This window comes from Alternaria arbusti, assembly GCF_024043155.1.
Source record: "Alternaria arbusti strain BMP 1465 chromosome Unknown scaffold_15, whole genome shotgun sequence".
Classification (NCBI taxonomy): domain Eukaryota; kingdom Fungi; phylum Ascomycota; class Dothideomycetes; order Pleosporales; family Pleosporaceae; genus Alternaria; species Alternaria arbusti.
In genome coordinates this window covers 623,366-635,991 of record NW_026249955.1, presented here as the reverse complement: position 1 = coordinate 635,991, position 12,626 = coordinate 623,366, and the positions used below count along the sequence as shown (strand labels likewise).

Below are 12,626 nucleotides of genomic sequence, written 5' to 3'. Positions count from 1 at the left end.
TACTGCCTCTTCAATATGCCTACGGTGCCAGAGCCGAATCGCAATCCCCTCAATCGCAAGGCAATCGCTTGTTCGACCTTTTACCTCCGCGCACACTCTCTGCCAGCAGGCACCGGAACCAAAGCCCACCCAGACCTCGCCCACGCCCGATCCTAAAGATGAAGACATATTCATCCCGAAGCCGCTTGGCCGTCCCATCGGTTTCAGTCGCGCTCCACAACCAGGGGAAAACGCCAGCATTCCCAAAACCAAGAAAGACTACTCCGGTATGACCATGTCGCAACGGAACCTCGAGAAGCGCAAGGATCTGGTCGAGAAATGGGGCACAAACTACTTCCGCGACTTCAAGAATATCCGCAAGTATAGGTCGGGAAAGACTTTCATGGCGAACCAGAGGATCTTCAAGAAGGACGCGGCGTTATACTTTCCCAACTTCCACGGAGATACACTAGAGGGGAAGGACAAAGACACTACGAATGTGCTCAACGGGAAGATCAGTGTTGTGAATGTGTTTAGTTCGATGTGGGGGTTGACCCAGGTCGAGACTTTCACAGGGAAGAAAACAAACACCGCACTGCACGAGATTCTGGCGCAAAATCCCGAGGTTGCGCAGATGGTCGACGTCAACATCGAAGAGAACACGATGAAGGCTTGGATCGTGTCGCTGTTCCAGTGGCGGCTGAAGGCCTCCAAGCCAAAAGAGGACTGGGGCAGGTACTTCGTGGTCAGAAAAGGTGTTAGTGAGAAGATAAGGGAGACAATCGGACTTTTAAACGGCAGAGTCGGCTATGTCTACCTGGTAGACCAAGACTGCAAGATCCGATGGGCAGGCAGCGGAGACGCAGAAGGCACGGAAATGGAGGATATGAACAGAGGCTTTGCGAAGCTGGTCAACGAGGCCCGACAGACTCCTTCAGAAGCCACGCCTAAGGAGGCTTGATGACGAACATGTAACGATATCTTGTACAGCATACGGAAGACTCTCAATTCCCACGATACCCAACCCTTTGTAAACATAAACGTAACCGTACAGGCCCGAGACGCCTTGCGCATAGCATGCTAATGAAAGTCATGAGGATATCCAGCCCGCTTGAACGCCCAAAATGAACATGTGCAACCCCATCTACCTGAACCATAACAGCATCAAGAAGCAGAATGCGATGAAACTGCCCAGGATGATACCGTCTCTGCGCTTCTTTGTCCCAATGCGTCCGATCAAGCTGTTAATGCCAGGTACTTGACTTGCAGCGCCCACTATTCTCCGGTTGATGCTCGTCAGCGTTTCCCTTTGCAGGCTGAAGTTCTCTTGTACGGCGTATGCCTGGCTGAGGACCGAGTCGGCTACGTTGTGCGAGTTGTCGATGCGATTCCGCTCGTCGAGCATGTAGTCGGCCTCCGCTTGCTCTGGGTTTGCGGACCGGTATGCATCAATGTCCGAGCGTACATTGGAGAGGAGGTTCGCCCTGTTGCGGGCCTCGTTTAGGGTAGACTTGAGGCGCGCGAGCTCGCGACGGTGGTCTGAGAGTACTTCGCGGTGTCTGGCAAGGTTGTTCTGCTTTACGGCCGACGAGCCATGCGTCGATTCGGAATCGAGGAGCCGAGATAGCTGGCCGACAAGACCATCTCTTTGCTCGAGGATTTCCTGCAGCCTAGTTTCAACCCGTAACTCTTCTTCTGAGGGTTTCGCGGGGATGTTTGGTGTCGAGCCGAACTGCGAGTATGTGTGGAACAGCGTCTCAGTCTGGCATGCCTCGTTAGCAGGGCTGCCGCGAGCGCCGACTAAGTCCGTCGCAGCAGTGAATGGAACCCACTTGTTGTTCGAGCGTGCGCGCTTGCTGGCGCAGTTGCGCCCATCCGCCTCCAGTGGACGACATGTCGGATATCACGGTATCTTGACAGGCCGAGGCAGCAACAATGGTTCCTGGACTTCTGGCATGATGAGGGTCGCACCTGCCCTGGCGCGGGCTACGCAATGCACGGCCAAGGCGCTAGGCCGTCTTGGTGATCGGCGAATAGTTTAGCGAGGCTCCGGGCGACACACTGATTTCTGACAACACCAAAAGTTCATCGTTGCGACACGCGAGACCCCATCCATATCACCCGGTCCTACTAACTCACAGTCAAAATGGTACGTCGATGCTCTCATTTATGCGTTTGGTATTGGGACTGCGTCGCGCAGCTACGGAACCGCTGGCAGTGAGGGGTCAGGCCGTTGCACCCTCCGCTAGTGGTGCTGCGCAAGATTTGATACTTCACGATTGAGAGAACTTGTGCTGACTTGCTGCCTCCAGTCTACTTCCAAGGTCGTACGTACACCCTCGCCTGCGCAAACACCAACCTCCGATCTCGTGCTCACAACCACCGCAGAAGACCGCCCAGCTGTGGAACAAGTCCAAGGATGAGCTCGCGTCCCAGCTCACCGACCTCAAGTCGTACGTCGCCGAAACCGGAACACTGGCAGGGAAATGGAATGCTGACGGACGTGAAGGGAGTTGATCCAGCTCAGGACCGCCAAGGTCACCGGTGGCTCCAACACCAAGCTCACCCGCATTCATGATGTCCGCAAGGGAATCGCCAAGGTCCTCACCGTCATCAACGCCAATCAGAGGGCTCAGCTCAGGCTGTTCTACAAGGGCAAGAAGTGCGTCTAGGCCGACTCGGAAGCTCCAGGGACCAATTTCTAACACTGAATAGGTACACTCCTCTCGACCTCCGCCCCAAGCAGACCCGCGCCATCCGCCGAAAACTCACCAAGCACGAGGCTTCGCTCGTCACCGAGAAGCAGAAGAAGAGGAACACACACTTCCCCCAGCGAAAGTACGCCGTCAAGGCATAAGCGTGCTTTCGTGAAGGTGTTTCTCTTTTCTTCCTTTGTCTCTCATGAAGCATTGCATTGCCGGGGCTTTTCCAACTAGCGAGCCACCAGTGTACCCTTAGTACCATACTCCAGCGGGGCGAGGAAGGTGGTGTAGCAGGTGGAATGGACGGACAGGGCGATCTTTAACGGAAATGGGTTGGCGTCCATGTCAAGATCTATGAATAAAAAGTTCAGACAAGCACGGAATGATACCTCATGAATTGTGAAGGAGTTTTACATTGGTTCCACAACTCCATGAGTAACGTCCGGTGCGCATGAAGTATGAATTACGACTTAACAAGCTCTCACATGCGCCTTGCAGTCCTGTGTCTCCACAAATGAATCGCGTTTGATAGCGTGAGGGTTTTAATTTCCCAACACGTGTGGTCCTGTCCAGCCTTTGTATTTGTTAAGACTTTCAACAAAGTATTGACATAACTTTTGCGCTAATACCAAAAAGACAACGCTCTCCCGTCTGCTAAAGATATCTACCACTCCACCACCTCCACAGTCTGTATTACCACACCTTCCAATCCGTTCTCACGTCTTTCAGTAAGCCTCCTTCCACTCCGCATACAGACTGAGGTCTTCCTCCTTGACACCCACCATCTCTTCTCTAACACCGATTACACCAACCCTACCAATCGCTTCAGGGTCTTCGTATTGCGCAAGGCAAACCTTGAGCCATTCAATGACAGCCGCCTTATCCTCCACAAGAAGAACTATAGCATCGAAGCCACCAGCACCAGGAACAACGCCTCCAATTACGCCGTCGAGCTTGGAACAGTAGTCCAATAGACGCGTCTGCTGAGGCGGCTCAATAGGCACACCAGACTTCTCGCCCATCTCGCGAATCAGCGCGCGATTACTGTCAATGATCTGTTTCAGCGCGTCGTACTTCGACTTCACATCCCCATCGCTTTGCTCATCAGTAGCCAAACGCGTAAGTTCAGCAGCCAGCGCCTCGTTCCCCTTCTGCAGATCTTTCCAAATCCTCTCCGCTTCTTCTGCTTTCTCCGCTCTCCATGCCAGCACCTTCTTCACCATGCCCGGTGTTTCGCTGCCGCAGTCGACATCGCACATGACTAGGCGTACACCCTTGGGCATCTTGATAGCAGCTTTTTGGATCTCGGTGTCCCATGTCGGGCCCTCGACTAAAGAGCGTAGTTGTGTTGCGAAGCCAGGGCTGCTGGGTTGAGGTAGATCGCTCAGAAGGGAGGGCGAGAAACGCTTGTAGAGACAGGATCCGTAGACTGCAGAGGCGATGTCGAAACCGCTTCCGACTTTGCCTTGGGCGTGGGAGTGAGAGGCTTGAGCGAGGTTGTGGAGGACCGTTTGGCCCTTTTCTGTGTGGATATCGAAAAGTTCTTCAGGTAGGTAGAATTCTAGTACTGCGGCTGTGAAACTTGTGACGAGTGCTGCGCTGCTTCCTAATCCTGTCTTGTGCGCTTCTTTTAGGCTCACGTTGAAGTCCTGGAAGCGCGAGACTTTGTGGGGTTGCGAGATGATGTTGGAGCTGCGGGTGACGCCTGGGTTGGAGTAGTAGGCTTGGTCCGCTAGGATGCGGATGCTGGAGGGCTGGATGAGGGTCTTGGGGAGGAGGGCGTGAATGTAGGTGAGTGCGTATGTTAGGGCGGTTTCTATGAATGGGTTGCGGGATCGGGCGATGGATTGTTCGTGGCCGCTGGGTTGGGGTTAGTTGGACTGGTAGACTGAGTCAAAGTGAAGCTTATGACAAGATCATGCCCATCGATGTAATAGAAAAGCTTGCAGAATAGTACAGGAGAAGGGGTAAATTTGGAGAAGCCAGAGCAAGATCAAAGCAGTAACACGATGCGACACCAACGTTCCAGAAGCGATGACACAGGCTTTAGGAATCCAGATACTATCTTGGCATTGCAGCCTCATCTCGCAACAGATCTTCAATGAACACGTGATGAACGACCATTAAGAATGCTTTGCCCGATTGGGTAGAGATGCTGATGGGCTTGGAGGGAGTGATACACAAGAAAAAGGAACGAAAGGACGACCAATGAGATGATACGATGCAAGCGACGGACGTGGCTGATGGAGGGAGGGAAAAGGCACTTACACGCTCAACTGCGTCAAGGTGATGCCTCCATCCTGGCCCTGCGACCTGTATCCGTACTCCCAAATGGCCTCGCGGAACTGAGGACTCGTCACCAGGATCTCATTGATCGTCACGCCGGATCTCGTTTTGATAGGTTCGACCACGGTGTGAATCCTTGCGTCTAAACCGAATACCAGACCTGTGTATTCCCGGTCCAGTACGAGGTAGCCACCCGCGACTAGTACCTTTGCCGGGCAAGAAACGGCCTTCGGGGTCAACGGCGCGTCCGATGATGACATGCTGAAAGTGGAGTAGCTGGGTGCGATAGGGAGCAGCAGGATCTCGATTAGTTGGATTGATAATAGGCAGCAATATTCGCGCAATGTTGGAGGGGGGCTGGAGATGGCTGTCTCGCGGGGTGTGCAGCGTAGACTAGAGACCTGACTGCAGGCGCGGTGGGTCACTGAGCTTCTGCCACGAACTCTTGCAGCTGCCGGTATACACCGTTTCTTCGAGGATGCCGAGTGCGGTTAGGAGGAATTGTCGCGATGATAATAAGTTTCGTCACGTGCACATGTACGGCGCCGCAATTCACATGCAGCAGTTCGCCTCCGATGAGCACGGCGTATGGAACCGGAACGGCGGATTTAAGCAATCAGGTGCTAGTCAAATCCTGCAGCAGGCCAGATCCATGCGGGGTGCAGGCCGTGTTCTTCTCGTCGTTCTGTCTGAGTCATCCAGAGTTCGATGGGCGTCCTGGACGGCGCGGTGCCACAATCGATCCGGCTCCGACGTTACCAGGGACGCGAGAGAGCGCGCGTCGACGATTGGGTCGGAGGCGTATACATCCCTCCCCGAGGGGACACGTCGCCGGGCTCGCGTGAGCGAACGCTAGACAAACGTGGGTTCAGCGCGACTTGCGATAATTTTTCGGCCAATTTTAGCGTCCATTGCATCGGTCCTACCTTTTCATGACGACTACGAACTATGCGCTCGAAGCTTCCTTCTGACTCCCGCTAACCAACTTGCCTTCGAGGCTGACAATATCTCTCTCCAGGCCACCGTGCGCCTTGCTTTTCCTCTGTCGCATCCCCTTCTACTTCTAATAGAATTGCGACTCCTTCCGAGCATTCGACTACACACACTTGGGGCGTTAAGGTTCACTAAACACCGGCCAATTTCCCCACAACCACACGATTCCTTACATCCGAAAGCGCGTTTGTTTGACGGCCATCGTCAAATGAACCTGCACCGACGCGTAGGGATCCCGAGAATAGTAGGTACCCTCTCCTTCAATTGCCAACAATTGCTCTCACCATCGCGACGCGCGCACGCGAGCCACAAAGTTGTTGCCTAACCCCCAAAATTGGTCGCGGGCCGATGTCCAGTCGCTCGGAGCATTTCCACCACCGGGATCACATTGGAGACCAATCGTACTGACCATCCACAGTCTCACCCTATCCATCTGGAGGGCTCCTCAAATTCCTAAATGGTGTTTAAGAGTTTCCATCTCGCGCGCCAGAGTCTTGCCAAGGGCTTTACTCACGGTTATGCTCAATCAGTAGTTGCTGGTGTAAGCCAGAACAATCCCCTCGCCTCCCTTCAACACGACCGCTTCCGCAAGGGTCTCAAGAACCAACATGCCTTCACCTCGACATCGTCTACAACGAGCGCGCTCAAGGCGCTCGCCGCCGGACAACACGATCACCAGGATTCCGGTCTAGCCGCATACTACACAGCATGGCAGAAACACCAACAGAAGACGGAGGACAAGGAGTGGTCGCAGTTCCAATTCCGCAAGCTCATCGAGTGGGACCCGGCCAGCTCCAAGGCTGCGGCTGAGGCCAAGGAGAGCAGTGTTGCAATTGAAGAGGTGGCAGAACCGGTTCCCGCGCGTGCCGGTGTCAACCGCGCATACAGCACCAGCCAAGTAGAGGACTTCAAGAAGGCTGTCGGTGGTGAAGAGGCGGAGAAGATTGCGCTGGCACAAGTGGACGAGGCAATTGCACAAGAGGTGGCACGGTACAAGGTCGATAGCGAAGTTGCCCAGGCCATTGAGGAAGAGCTTTCGCCAATAGAAGAGGCCCGTTCAGAGTCGCCCGCCACTGTTGCGGACACTCTTGTGAACTCGTCAATTCTGAGCCGCACCGAGTCCACCATCGCCACTAGCCCAATCGAAGCGCACGACGAATATACCGTACAGCTGCAGAAGCTGGCAATCAACCGCAACTATGCCGAAGTACCCGCTGTCTTCGAGGCTATGCTTCGTTCTGACGTCAAGCCATCAGCCACCGCATACAATGCCCTGCTATCTGCTGCGATCCATCTCCCCCGCGCCCAGCATCAGGTCGTTCCCAAGGCCCTGGATGTCTACTCTGATATGCTTCGCCGGCGTGTTGTGCCTGACACTGCTACGTACACCACCCTGATCGAACTCCTATCCGTCCGCTCCCTCGAAGTTGTGTCTCAGAAGCAAAGCTTCGAAGACAGGCGTCTGCGATATGGAGGTATGGAAGAGGAGGGCAGCTTCATGCTTCAGTCGCACGAGACTGACTATGCTATCCTCGCTGAGGACGGGTCGCTCTCAGTAGCCATCAAGCTTTTCGACGCTGCCGTCCACGTTGAGGCCAACCGAACATTCTCCGAAAAGACCTACCGGCTGCTCGTCACAGCCTGCGCGGAGAGCGACCGTGTAGATGACATGGTACGAATCTACTCCCATATGGAATCCCACAGTGTGACTCCGGCTGCCGAGATGTTCGTTCCAATGATCCAAGCTTTCGGCAAGTCTGGCGATCTAAAGAGTGCGGTCGAGTGCTACGACGAGTACAAAGCTCTGGCCATTTCAAACGACAACGGCGAGCTCGAGATTACTAGGAGAGACAACGACGTGTATGCCGCTCTTGTAAAGGCGTATACGGTATGTGGCCGCATTGAGGGAGCTGAGAAGTTCCTGTCCAAGATCGAGAGTGCGCTCGCCACACCAGAAGACGTCACTTCCGTCCGCGACATTGTCGGTCTCAAGGCCTTCCTTCCCGAATGGCTCAGGAATGGTTCTTTCGACCAAGCCTACGTGCACGCAACGGAGTACCTTAGCCCACAGGCGCGTCAGATCGCTATGGCCGCTATTTGCATCAAGGCTGCGGATCGCGATGCCGTAGAGATTGCTACTCAGGCTTTCGATGATCTTCCAGCTGAGGTCGACCTGTCACGGCCAGCCATGGCGATGGGTGCTATGCATATCCGCACTGGAAACATCGAAGCTGCTGAGGTTTTCTGGAGGATGCTCGAGCTTTCTCCCACCAAGGCCGACTTCATCGAGCCCACTGCCATGCACAGTATTGCATTAATTGGTAGTGGACACGCAGAACGCGGTCTTCGTCAAGGTCGTCAAATGTTTGCTCGCATACGGGACTCTCAGTCTGGCTCTAACCAAGCTAAGATGGAGACCGTAGAGCACATCGACGAGGCTATCGAGGTTATGGGTCAGTTCATGATGAAGCGTGGTATCTTCCTTCCGCCGCGGGCTAGCATGGAACTGATGTGGACGATGATTGAAAACGGCGGCCTAGTCACCCCAGTTGCTCACCACCTACTTGCTGGAATGGGACCTGAGGCCATCGTACAACTCAACTTCGACGACATCACGCTTCTAATGCAAGTTCAATCTGGAATTCTACTCCAGGAGGCCGAAGTTGACGTTGCTCACGTTGCACGGTTCGCCCATCTTCTTGAAGTCATCGCCGCAAATGGCACACCAGTCAACAAGACAACTTCCGGTCTTGTTGAACAAGTGCTCACCAAGCTCGACAGGGGTGATCTCCAGCACCGATGGTACGCCTTCAAGCATCCCGCTCCGGAGGCTTTGTACTCACCAGCACCATTCGCCGCCTACCCTGTCCAAGCCCCTATCACCCCGTCAGCTCCTACGTTCGAGGATCAATACGACCCTTACGCCGCATCTACCGACAACAAGGGCTCTGTTGCCATCACCGAACTTCTGGAAAAGACTCACGGACGATCATCGTCTCACCTCAACGAGGCTTTGATGAAGTTCAGGAACATGCGCCGAGCTGGCCGCCACCCTCGATTCTTCACCTACGCTAAGCTTATCACTGCCGCTGCCAAGGAAGACCGCCTGACCCTTGCCCATGATATCCTCAACCTCGCCAAGCAGGACGTTCCCCTCCTACCTCAGTACCGTATTGTGCGATATGGCTGGGTAACGATCCTGGACGCCATGGTCGCTGCTTGCCTTACCTGCAACCAGCGTGATCTTGCGGGAAGATATCACCAGGATCTGCTTGAGATGGGTGCTGCGCCAACAGCCAACACCTTTGGTCTCTACATCACCACGCTCAAGGAGTCGACCAAGACCTTCGATGAAGCGACTGAGGCAGTCAAGATCTTCCTCCGTGCCAAGTCTGAGGGTGTTGAGCCTTCTTCCTTCTTGTACAACGCTCTGATTGGCAAGCTTGGAAAGGCCCGACGCATCGACGACTGCCTATTCTACTTCTCTGAGATGCGCAACCTCGGCATTCGCCCTACTTCTGTCACCTACGGTACCATTGTCAACGCTCTTTGCCGTGTTAGCGACGAGAAGTTCGCTGAGGAGCTGTTCGAAGAGATGGAGAGCATGCCTAACTACAAGCCCCGCCCCGCGCCCTACCACAGTATGATGCAGTTCTTCCTGACTACCAAGCGTGATCGCAGCAAGGTTCTCAACTACTACGAGCGTATGCGTGCTAAGCGCATCGAGCCTACCACGCACACGTACAAGCTCCTCATCGACACCTACGCTACCCTTGAGCCTGTCGATATGGAGGCCGCGGAGTCGGTTCTCGAGCAAGTTCGCAGCGCCGGTGCTGTCCCTGAAGCCGTCCACTACTCATCGCTGATCCACGCCAAGGGTTGCGTCATGCACGACATGGAGGGTGCTCGTCGTCTCTTTGACACTGTCCTCGCCGACAGCCGTGTTCGTCCCCAGGCCTGCCTCTACCAGGCATTGTTCGAGGCCATGGTCGCCAACCACCAGATCGCGGATACAGAGGATGTTCTCCGTGACATGCGTGCCCGTGGCGTCGAGATGACTCCTTACATCGCCAACTCTCTCATCCACGGCTGGGCCCTTGCTCATGACATCCAGAAGGCCAAGGCTATCTACGAGTCCGTCTCCGAGAGCAGGCGCGAGCCCAGCACCTACGAGGCCATGACCCGCGCTTACATGGCCGTCGAGGACCGCGCTGCCGCTATGACAGTCGTCAACGAGGGCCTGTCTCGTGGCTACCCCGCGGCTGTCGCTGGCAAGATCCTTGAGCTGGTCGGTGGCGGTCGTGCCCCCGTGTCTGAGGTCACCGCTTAAGCTGCCAACCTCAGCATATCTTCTTCTCTTCGACTTCCCGCCTTTCGGCACTTCGATCATACACTTTTTGACTTGATCTACTGCGACGGCCGAACAAAAAGAATTTCTCAAAACAGCCCCCGCACCGCTCGGAGGGTGAAACTTCCAGTGGCGTGGCTGGGCATCAACATTCAACTTTTAAAGTCGCTTCTACGTTTTTCAGCGACGGCGTTTATATCCAGGGTCTCTTTTTCTCTAGCGAAACAACAACGATATCCCGCAACTAGCAATGGAGCTGGTGGACTGGGTGGGTCTGGCGTCTTGTCTGCATAATGACGGGTGGTTAGGCCTAGTTGGGCTGCCTTGTCTTCAAGGTTGGTTGGGATGGGGGGATATGGCAACGATCATCTTTCTCGTACTCTGCATCTCGTCATTGGCATGGTGTTTTCTCTGGGGGTCATTGCATCTGCGCGGTCGTTTCGACATGGTTTCGCTGTACAATACCCTGGATTATACCATCTCCTCTCTAGATCACGGTTGGGTTTTCGGTAGGCGGGCGGTAAAGGTGTTTAGCATCGGATGAGTAGATAGTCATGCGGGATTGATATACGATCTCGTGGAATGAATGAAAAATGTAATAAGAAACTAGGCTTTGTGTATGAGTATGATGTGAGGAGAGAGTATAATCAGTATTCGTCAGACGAAAGGCATAGGCACAGAGTCAATCCATTTGGAAGGATGTAATTCAGTTTCTAGTTGTCAGGTAGACGTCCTGGATTGGGTGTCTCATAGAGGCGTAAAGCAAGGCCTGACGCGATGATCAAGCCGTGCTTTAGGCCTCTATGAGAGACCCAATTCAAGACATCTACCTGACAACTAGAAACTGAACTTTTTGGATTTGCTGTACCCTTACAACGCTGTAACCAGAAACTCGTAGGTCATGTGTAAGGATGTCTAAGACGGCTATATTCCCTCAAACGCCGGGCTCATGTATGCTGAAATGCGCCAAACCACCGCTTGTACCAATATCAATATGAATATGAATATCGTGAATCGTAAAGGCCAGTATGTACAATAGTCCCCCCTCTTATCTTGCCCCCCCCCTCATGAGCATTAGTTGTAGTTCCTTGTCTCGGTCGCTTGGTCGGCTTCTCGAGCTAGGCGGCTCTCGTTGGCGGCTTGCTGGAGGGTTTGGTTGTTCGTCTGGCGCTTCTGGGCGTCGAGTTTCTTCTGGAGGTCGCCGGATGTGGCTTTGTTTGCGCGTGCCTGGGCAGTGTGTCAGCCATCATCGTCGCAAACAAGGTTGTAGGTACGTACCTCTGCTGCAGCAGCGGCGGCAGCCTTCGGATCATCTTCGCGGTTGCTGTCTCCTAGTGTCCGCGCTGGTCCTCCGACCTTGGGCTTCGCCGGCGCAACATTGTTCGGCACAGATGCTTTGGTTGCGGGCGCAGGCGCAGACCCGAGTGTGCGCCCTTGGCCTTCGAAGTTGTCTTTGGACTGTTTGCCGCAGAGATTACCCATCTGTAGGTTCGAATGAGGAGTTGAAGTTATGGGAAGCTGAGGCAAAGGATGTTCGGTTATGAGAGTCGTAGGCGTAGTCGTCACTGTGGCTGTGCGAAGGTAGGGTCCAAGGTGCAAGGGAGAGTTGCGGAGACATCAGCCTCGTGGCGGGGAAATGTGCATTGCGACGCGTGGGATTGGCGCCAAGTACCCGTCTCTCGGTTCCCGGCTGCGGCATCTCAGGCAGGGTGTAAACTGTGCATCCAACACTCCCGGCCTGCGTTTGCTTATCTTCTCTCATCTCTTCTTGGACGTTCTCGTTGCGTTTGTGACGGCTACGCATGACGATGATCGCAAACGTCAAGCACGCCGTAGGTGGGTACACTAGAGCGGTAGCGCAATGAGTTCTTCCGCATCCCGTGGATGGAGGACTCTCTGTCCGGTTGCACACGACGGTACCGGTGCGTGAATCGCCTCATATACGTCGGGATAGCACCCGCGGTCGATAGCGACAGTAATCTCGTCTCGAGGTTATCCAGCCTCGTGATTAGAGTCCTGTGATGCCTGGCTTCGGAGAAGGTACGATACACATGACAGTCGCGACTTCCAAGGCTGGAGCCAAGGGCCAATGAGGGCGCACGAGTTGGATATACGCTTTTACACATTCGGGTTAGGCTCCATTCACTCTTCTCAAGCGCATACCTTCATCATCTCAGCCGAACCGTATCCTTTCCCTTGTAGTAGGTATTGTGAAGTTGTCTGGGTAGACCCCAAGAGGCATGATTAGTCGTATGTTTTACACTTTCCACTTACCCCTCGTACCTTGCCCGGCACTCTGATTACGCCATCGTGCTTTC

The 12,626-nt window shown here is 54.3% G+C and overlaps 6 protein-coding genes across 6 annotated transcripts; 3 read left to right on the top strand and 3 right to left on the bottom strand.

Annotated features, from left to right (window-relative positions):
• Window positions 1–15: 15 nt before the first annotated feature.
• J4E86_009070 (uncharacterized protein) lies at window positions 16–940 on the top strand (the record flags this gene model as incomplete). The annotated part of the gene is made up of 2 exons (XM_051449577.1): window positions 16–24; window positions 110–940. 2 exons carry the CDS (start codon window positions 16–18, stop codon window positions 938–940), a joined length of 840 nt encoding a protein of 279 aa, XP_051299431.1.
• Window positions 941–1,123: 183 nt separating this feature from the next.
• J4E86_009069 (uncharacterized protein) lies at window positions 1,124–1,874 on the bottom strand (the record flags this gene model as incomplete). The annotated part of the gene is made up of 2 exons (XM_051449576.1): window positions 1,124–1,741; window positions 1,812–1,874. The coding sequence occupies 2 exons, from the start codon at window positions 1,872–1,874 to the stop codon at window positions 1,124–1,126; spliced, it is 681 nt and encodes a 226-aa protein (XP_051299430.1).
• A 251-nt stretch (window positions 1,875–2,125) lies between these two features.
• On the top strand, window positions 2,126–2,836 carry RPL35 (60S ribosomal protein L35; the record flags this gene model as incomplete). The annotated part of the gene is made up of 4 exons (XM_051449575.1): window positions 2,126–2,128; window positions 2,368–2,432; window positions 2,489–2,641; window positions 2,695–2,836. The coding sequence occupies 4 exons, from the start codon at window positions 2,126–2,128 to the stop codon at window positions 2,834–2,836; spliced, it is 363 nt and encodes a 120-aa protein (XP_051299429.1).
• A 570-nt stretch (window positions 2,837–3,406) lies between these two features.
• Window positions 3,407–5,227, bottom strand: J4E86_009067 (uncharacterized protein; the record flags this gene model as incomplete). Its single annotated transcript, XM_051449574.1, has 2 exons — window positions 3,407–4,541; window positions 4,950–5,227. The coding sequence occupies 2 exons, from the start codon at window positions 5,225–5,227 to the stop codon at window positions 3,407–3,409; spliced, it is 1,413 nt and encodes a 470-aa protein (XP_051299428.1).
• Window positions 5,228–6,417: 1,190 nt separating this feature from the next.
• Window positions 6,418–10,290, top strand: J4E86_009066 (uncharacterized protein; the record flags this gene model as incomplete). The annotated part of the gene is made up of 1 exon (XM_051449573.1): window positions 6,418–10,290. One exon carries the CDS (start codon window positions 6,418–6,420, stop codon window positions 10,288–10,290), a length of 3,873 nt encoding a protein of 1,290 aa, XP_051299427.1.
• Window positions 10,291–11,382: 1,092 nt separating this feature from the next.
• Window positions 11,383–11,790, bottom strand: J4E86_009065 (uncharacterized protein; the record flags this gene model as incomplete). The annotated part of the gene is made up of 2 exons (XM_051449572.1): window positions 11,383–11,535; window positions 11,587–11,790. 2 exons carry the CDS (start codon window positions 11,788–11,790, stop codon window positions 11,383–11,385), a joined length of 357 nt encoding a protein of 118 aa, XP_051299426.1.
• Between the last annotated feature and the right edge of the window lie 836 nt (window positions 11,791–12,626).